This window comes from Citrus clementina, unplaced genomic scaffold (genome assembly GCF_000493195.1).
Source record: "Citrus clementina cultivar Clemenules unplaced genomic scaffold, Citrus_clementina_v1.0 scaffold_6, whole genome shotgun sequence".
In the NCBI taxonomy this organism is placed as follows: domain Eukaryota; kingdom Viridiplantae; phylum Streptophyta; class Magnoliopsida; order Sapindales; family Rutaceae; genus Citrus; species Citrus x clementina.
Genome location: NW_006262139.1, coordinates 6,350,868 through 6,359,620, shown reverse-complemented (window position 1 = coordinate 6,359,620; position 8,753 = coordinate 6,350,868). Strand labels below are relative to the sequence as shown.

General features: G+C 32.9%; 1 protein-coding gene across 1 annotated transcript; it reads left to right on the top strand.

Annotated features, from left to right (window-relative positions):
- The first annotated feature begins 4,445 nt into the window (after window positions 1-4,445).
- Window positions 4,446-5,180, top strand: LOC112097311. Its single transcript, XM_024182495.1, has 2 exons — window positions 4,446-4,715; window positions 5,127-5,180. Exons 1-2 carry the CDS (start codon window positions 4,446-4,448, stop codon window positions 5,178-5,180), a joined length of 324 nt encoding a protein of 107 aa, XP_024038263.1.
- The last annotated feature ends 3,573 nt before the right edge of the window (window positions 5,181-8,753 follow it).

Here is an 8,753-nt window from a genome sequence, read left to right as displayed (position 1 = left end):
CGAGTGTTTCAGTTTGCACGAGGAAATTATATTCAGTTTTAATGAGAGTTCTTGATTTTAAATCCTCTTATAATATAGACATTTTACTATTATTTTGATTTATAGATATTTCAAGTTATTTTTTGCAAAAATAAAGTTTTAGTTTATTCACACGCTGATTTTAGTATGCTTTGATCTCACTAAGGTCTAAGGTGGACTAGTTAAAAATAAGTATGTTAAGATCATATTACATGAAATTTTTATACTACACATTCACATTATGATCTATGGCATTCAGTTGTATTGGTATAATGATCATTGATGGGTAGAGTTACAACAGTTGTAATAAAGACCATTTTGATCCTATGTTGGTATAATTGATAGACCGAATGAATTATAGATACATTTCAGCAATGATAGTAAGGTTAAGCTCATATGGTTATTTTTGCGAAGTATAATTATAAAGTTACACATATGACCTAAGTGGGAGATTGTTGGATCTTTAATCCAATATTATTGGATCTTTAATCCAATATTATTGGATCCTTAATCTAACGTTGGGCATATATGTAAATAACTATGTGTTGCGAACTACTATATACAGTTAAACTCAAGTAAAAGAGATCTATTAAGGTTTACGGTAATATGGACTTCAAATGTATCTAATAGGGTGTGGGGCCTTTAAGGGTAAATTTTATTGCTATGATAGGTTAAAATAGGAATACCTAAAGACAACAGGAAAAGTTGTGTATAAAAGTGGTTATGGCCCTTAGGTCATATGTATCATTCTATTCTTTCTGACATTCCATCATTAGAGAGAGAGTATAGAGAAACTTAAAATATTATCTAGGAGAACATGTTGATTTGAAAAGCCAACCACACAACTGTTGGGAAAATATGCTCATTAAAAGCATATATGTTTATATAATTGTAATAAACAATTTTTCTGATTAATAAAATAAATGAGGTATTTTATTCAAATATCTTAATTGCATTAATATTTGTATTAAAGTCCATTTAATCATATTATATGTATTTATGTGATCACCATGTGGATTCACAGAAGACATAAATACAAGTTATCTTATGATTAAATAAATTTAGTTCGCAGTTGATAAATAAAGTTGGGTACTTTATTTAGGTATAGACTGTAATAAATTCATTGAATGATTTGTCTTAATCATGTATGAATTTATTGATGTAGTACGACTACATTGAACAGGATCACATATGAGATTTAATTAACTTTGTAATAACTGTCAGACTTATTAACTCTCATAGGCGTTGATTTTACTGTAATCTTAATCTTGAGTTAATTATGATTTCATGATTGTGATTGTTATTTCATTTGAGTTACCAGTGGGCACGACACATCCTTGTGGTCAAGATTATCCGGTATCTTGGTGGGAGCAATTATGAGTATTGGAGTTATGGATTAACAATATAGAATTTGTACAACACATCTCTTGATAGGTTTTCGGTACTTGATCATAGAATTCTCTGGCCAGAGTGTGTCAACATATTTAGTATGTTGAAAATGATCATTAGAGAAAACCAGTAAGGATCAAGGAATAAGATGTTATTAAATTGATTAGACAGTTGAGATATCAATTTAATTAACGATGTGGTACAAAGGATTGTGCAGTAAAGAAATCAATGTGGCTTGGGACGAATTATTATTCGAGCATACAATTATGGAAGTCAGTTCCAATCTTTTAATGGAGTAGATTTGGAATTAAATAATTGGGCTAGTTTAATTACAGCCCTAATTATTGTAGCCACTATTGTATGTTCCCAAATGATCCCCGGGTTAGCTCATTTAATTGACTGCACCACTACTGGACTAATAAGTAAGATAACTAGCTATTTGGGTCAAAAGCCTAAATATATCATTTAGTGGGAGGCTCCATTTAATTAGCTTTTGTGCAAGGGGCCTTATGTTATTTTACAAGGTGGGTCCCTTATTGAAAAAGTAAATAACGTGGGTTTTGTTTTTTGAATTATTTGGAGCCTAGGGTTCTCACTAAAGGATGATATAAAAGGCTTATTTTCTCTAAAGAAAAGAAGGGAGAAGCCACTTTATACAGATCAGAGAATAAGATTTTTCTCTCCATTGTTGAGAGAAAAATTTTCTCATGCTAGTTGCTTTGGTAGTGATAAAGACGCTCACACGTCAAGTGCAGATCGAACCTGAGTCATAACCTGGAAGATCATTGGTGACAGTTCGTGATCTAACAAGCGTAGTAGTGACGGATCGTGATCTAACAGGAGTGTTGGTAGCAGATCGTGATCTAGGAGCCTAAATCACTTCAGTGGAAAAGCCAGCTCGGATTTTCAAGGTACAATTTCTAGAATACGAATTCTTATATATTATATGAGAGCGATCTTCAAAAGGTTTTATAAAAATTTTAAGAACCTAATTTTTCTCCAACAATTGGTATCAGAGCCATCTCATATTAATATATATGAATTTCGTATGAAATTAATCTTGAAATTTATGTATTAGAGTGGCATATTTTATTCAGATATATATTATTTGTTTAATATATGAATAAAGCATGTTGTGGTTTGTCTTGATTCATGGTTAGATTTTTCGATGTATTTTTTCGTTTGGATCTGTAACAAGAGGGGTGGCTTTTCATCACCACGTTTCCCTCTTGATTTAATTAACTGTTATAGAATTTTTGTAAGCAAAATATTGGCATTGGAAATTTGTAAAACGCTGGAAATTTCACCCGCTGCAATCGCATAACAGTAGCACGCACTGCAGACAGCAACGAGGCCGGTAGAGAACGCGCACACGAAGCCAGCTGATTGCGCGTGCGAGTCCAGCAGCTAGCGTGCGCGCACGGCCAGCAATGGCTAGCAGTGCACGCTGCGTTGCACACCGCAAAGCAGCGCGCGCTGCCAGCAATGGCCAGCAGCGCGCGCTGCACGCGCAGCTAGCTTCCCGCGCGGCTTTGGTGCGTTTCCAGCAAAGTGGCAGCTGTTGGTTCGGCGTCGGACATGGATAAACAGTGACTGGTTTTTGGAGATGGTGGCTGGGGAAGAAGAAAGAAAGAAAAATATGATTTTAGGGTTTTATGGTTTTTATCATGGAAGGTCCTATGGTTTCATAATTTTTTCTTTGGGCAGATACGTTTTAATTTTTTACATTTAAGTCCAAAAACACTTTTGGACTTAAAGAATCCTAGTTTTAGGCCCAATTGTAATTTGGGCTTAATGGATTAAAAAAATGCATAGACAAAATTAAATACATTAAATTTATTTTTGGTCCAAAAGTTTTATTTTAATAAAAAAATTAATTATTTGTTTATTTCTTTTCAAAATTAAAATTGGACCAATTATAAATTTAAAAGCCCAATTTTTCCTAGTCCATTAACAAAAACAAGCTTATGGAAGATGGACATTAACAAGAAGCCCAATGAAGGTTAGGCATAGGGTTAATGTATTTTTCATTATTAGGAAAGCCATGAATTAAGATTATTTAATTATTTTTATATATGTTATGTTTTGGATGATAACATGCCATGATAACATGTCATATAGAATAGGTAGTGCCACTCTATGCATAATGATACATGTCATTCATTAATTATGAATTTCATTATATTGTTTGAAATTTGCATATGCTTAATAATATTTGATATCATCTAGATAATATTATAGGAAGCATGCAATTAACAATATGTATGTTTTAAAAAGGAAAAACCAATTTTAAAATATTGAGTGGGAGAGGAAAAATTTAAGATAATTTTCCCACGGGCTCCATTGTTAGTTCAATAATAAAATTATATATATACCTCGACTTCATGATACGGTGATGCTCCCTTCGGAGGGTATATATATTAGATATTTTATTTAATGAACTTCTTCAAAGATAAAATTGAAATATTTTTCAATCGATTGTTCACCCCAATGGTGACTATTGATATGAAAAATACGTAGATTGAAACAATGGTTATACACTCAACTAAAGTTTGTTATTAACCTTCCCAACGAAGCTCTGTTAACAAATTTAGGCCCAAAGAGATAACGATAATTATTTATCATGTCTCTACATGAAAGTAAATAATCTAATGGATAATTGGATCTAGTAAGTGAAGACATGACTTCCCCAACGGATAGCTTGTCAAAGTGGTACTAGATTATCGTTACAATAAATTAAAATGCATTTATGGTTTTTTGCATTTTTGTCATTTATTGTGAATATTGTTTCAAAGTATTTATGCATGTTTATTTTATTTTTTTTTCAGAAAATGTCTTCCATCAACCCATTATTAATTATCCTTGTTAAAAATGAACTCACTGGCGAAAATTATTTAGATTGGAAACGCAATCTATTTAATATTCTCACTGCTAAGGGAAGCAAATATGTGTTGACCCAGCCTTGCCCTCCTGAACCATCGTTATACGATTATAGAAATCAGAGGGAGCCTTATGAGAAATGGTGCGAAGCTAACAAAATGGCTAAGCGCTATATATTGGCTTCGATTTCTGTGGAACTGCATAAGAAACATCGGAGCATGGAAACAGCCACTGAAATTATGGCTAGTCTTCATCAGATGTTTGGGCAAAATACCCATTTTGCCAGAGAAGCAGCATTAAAACGTATTACGGATACTAAGATGGAAGAGGGTACAAAAGTTCGTGATCATGTCCTCAAAATGATGGACTGTTTGAATGAGGTAGAGATTCATGGTGTTCAAATCAATGATAAATCAAAGATTAACATGGTGATTGAATCTTTACCTGATACATTCAAAGAGTTTAAGGTCAGTTATATCTTAAACAATAAAGATATGACCTTAATTGAATTAATGCACGAACTACATGCTATAGAAGAATTTTATAATAGCAGAAAACTTCCTGAAAAAGGATTCTCTACAAGGCTTAAGTCGAAAGACAAGAATGAGCAAGCAAGAGTTGGGATCGGCAAACTGTCCATTAAAAGAAGTGGCAAGCCAAAAGGCAAGTGTTACAAATGTGGACAGAAGGGTCACTGGAAGAAAGATTGTCCTAAGATTATTAAAATTAGGTGTAGGAAATCTTTAAGCTTCCTAATTAGTTCAAATTTCTATTGATTCATACAATAATGAATTCTGAGATAACTAATCTTATTTGTAATTCATTTATTTGGTTTTCAGGAAACCAAGAGATTAAGTGAAGAAAGCTTCAAACAGCAGTTGAGGACGTGCTAGTTTATATCAATTGAAAGACTAGATCAATTTTACAAGACTTTAGTTTTGATATTTGTCTTTATTTTTCCAAATATTGGAGGAATTTAATTTCGGTGGCTTGTTTTAATAAACAGGAGTACACTGTTATTTATGGATCCTCTGTTTATTACTTATTTTGGTTATTTATAAAGACAATTTATATCATAGAAGTACGTTGATCTATTCAAAGTAAGATATAATGATAAAAAGTATATGCATTTATCTAAGAAAATAAATGTTTCTTCTAACCAAAAATCACCTCTGATATTTATGCTTAAGTCATATAAACTATAATAAGATTTTAAGAAAATGATTAATGATAGACTTGTTGGCCTATTAAGATTGATCATTGTAACTCTATAAATCTTATTTAGAAAAGTAATATGACAAGGATGCTCTTTTTGAGCTAAAAGCATAACATTGTATTTGATGATTTAGCGCATACAAATGTATACGGACAAATCAGTTTACATGTTATAAGAGGTTATAAGTATTCTATCAATCTTGTTGATGAATATTCATTTTATTTATGTTTGTCTAAGTGCGTCATGATTCCATTGCTTTTGAAATTCAAAAGAGTACGTGGATAAGACAGAAGCAATTAGACAGGAACATAAAAGAACTTCGATATGATCGAAACAAAGAATATCTCTATGGAGAATTCAAGCACTATTTGGTTGTTAATGAACACTATGATACAAATAGTGTAATTAAATGGAGAAACAAGATTCTTTTGGATAAGACAAGATATATACTAAGTGGTTTATCATTTACCTTTTTGATTCCAGATATTAGTATTTGAAACTACAAAGTTTATTGAACTTAGTTTCATCTATCTCGGTGTCTATTACTCCAAGATATTATGAAAAAGTCACAAACATAGTTTGAGACACATTCGTATTTGGAGTTTACTAGAATCAGAGATAGAGAAGATGGATTCGTGTTCAGAAGCTTGCATGTTTTAGGTATCTTAAAGGAATAAGGGAAAGTCTGAATTATAGTCCTCAAGATAGGAATGTATTTATAGAAATATTCTTTACTTTCTTTGAGGAAAACTATATAATGACTTATAACCTAAGAGTAAGGTAAAACTAGAGAAATAAAAGAGATCAGGTTGATGCTCAGCTTTCAACACCTGTTATAGAACAGGAAGAACAGCAACAACCAACTTATCAGTACAGGATTATCCGTGAACAACCATCACTTTTAGAACCTCGTCGTAGTGGGAGGGTAACTAGGTTACCTGCGAGATACATGCTTTTGGGAGAAACCTATACGGTTATCTCAGATGAACATGTACAAGATCCCACTAGTTACAACGAAGCTCTAATAGATAGAGATGTTGAATTTTGAAAAAGGCCATGAATCAAGAAATGGAATCTATGTATTCCAATAAAGTCTGGGAACTTGTAGAGGCGCCAAATGGGGTAAAACCTATAGGGTGCAAGTGGATCTACAAGAGAAAAAGAGGAGTAGACGGAAAGGTGGAAACATTTAAAGCAAGATTAGTAGCCGAAGGGTTTACTCAGAAAGAAGGAATCAATTATAAGGAAACCTTTTCTCCGGTTGCTATGCTTAAATCCATCAGGATTCTGCTCTCCATTACTGCAGTGCTAGATTATGAAATTTGGCAAATGGATGTCAAGACTGCCTTTTTTAATGGGCATCTTGAAGAAAACATCTACATACAGCAACCAGATGGATTTATACAAAAAGGCCAAGAACACATGGTATGTAAGTTGCAGAGATCTATTAATGGATTGAAGCAAGCATCCCGGTCATGGAACATCAGATTTGATCAAGCGATTAAATCGCTTGGATTCATTCAGAACATTGATGAACCATGTGTGTACAAGAAAATTCAGGAAAAATTTATAGCCTTCCTAGTTCTTTGTGTAGACAATATTCTTCTAATTGGAAACGATATAGGAGTGTTGACTACAATAAAGAGTTGGTTAGCAAAACAATTTGATATGAAAGACCTGGGAGAGGCAAGTTATATTCTTGGTATCAAGTTACTACGAGACCGGAAGAATAAAACTTTAGCCTTGTCTCAAGCGGTCTATATGATAAGCTATTGGCTAGATTTAGCATGGAAAAATTTCAAGACTGGTTTATTACCATTCAGACATGGAATTACATTCTCTAAGGATCAATCACCTAAAACATCTTAAGAGATAGAGAGAATGAGACGAGTTCCCTATGCAACAGCTGTGGGAAGTCTCATGTATGTCATGCTTTGCACTAGGTCAGACATCTGTTTTGCGATAGGGATGGTTAGTCTAATCCTGGACCTGAACACTGGACTGCGGTCAAGCATATAATGAAGTATCTGAAAAGAACTTAAAATTATATGCTTGTGTATTCTGGTGATAAACGTATTCTAGTGGGTTATACTAATTCTGATTTTTTGTCAGATAAGGATTTTAGAAAATCAACTTCCGGCTATGTGTTTACATTGGGAAGTGGAGCTATTAGTTGGATGAGTGTGAAACAATCTTGTATCACAGACTCAATAACCAAAGCTGAATATGTGGCTACATCTGAAGTTGCAAAAGAAGCTATATGGCTCTGCAAGTTCCTACGAAATCTTGAGGTGGTACCTGTTGTAACTGCACCCCTTAAACTATTTTGTGATAATGGTGGTGCGGTAGCTCAATCTAAGGAACCAAGGAACCACAAGAAACAAAACATATTGAAAGGAAGTATCATCTTATAAGGGAATAGTGCAGAAAGGTTATATGAAAGTACCTCAAATGGCATTAGATGCTAAATGGCAGATCTTATTACAATGGCCATTAGTGGGAAACCTTTATAACCTCCACTTAGAGCCCTAGAGCATGTGCAATAAGCCAGATATGCTTTGAGAGCTAGTAGGAGATTGTTGGGAAAATATGCTCTTTAAAAGCATATGTGTTTATTTAATTGTAATAAACAATTTTTCTGATTAATAAAATAAATGAGGTATTTTATTCAAATATCTTAATTGCATTAATATTTGTATTAAAGTCCATTTAATCATATTATATGTATTTATGTGATCACCATGTGGATTCACAGAAGACATAAATACAAGTTATCTTATGATTAAATAAATTTAGTTCGCAGTTGATAAATAAAGTTGGGCACTTTATTTAGGTATAGACTGTAATAAATTTATTGAATGATTTGTCTTAATCATGTATGAATTTATTGATGTAGTACGACTACATTGAACAGGATCACATATGAGATTTAATTAACTTTGTAATAACTGTCAGACTTATTAAATCTCATAGGCGTTGATTTTACTGTAATCTTAATCTTGAGTTAATTATGATTTCATGATTGTGATTGTTATTTCATTTGAGTTACCAATGGGCACGACACATCCTTGTGGTCAAGATTACCCGGTATCTTGGTGGGAGCAATTATGAGTATTGGAGTTATGGATTAACAATATAGAATTTGTACAACACATCTCTTGATAGGTTTTCGGTACTTGATCATAGAATTCTCTGGCCAGAGTGTGTCAACATATTTAGTATGTTGAAAATGATCATTAGAGAAAACCAG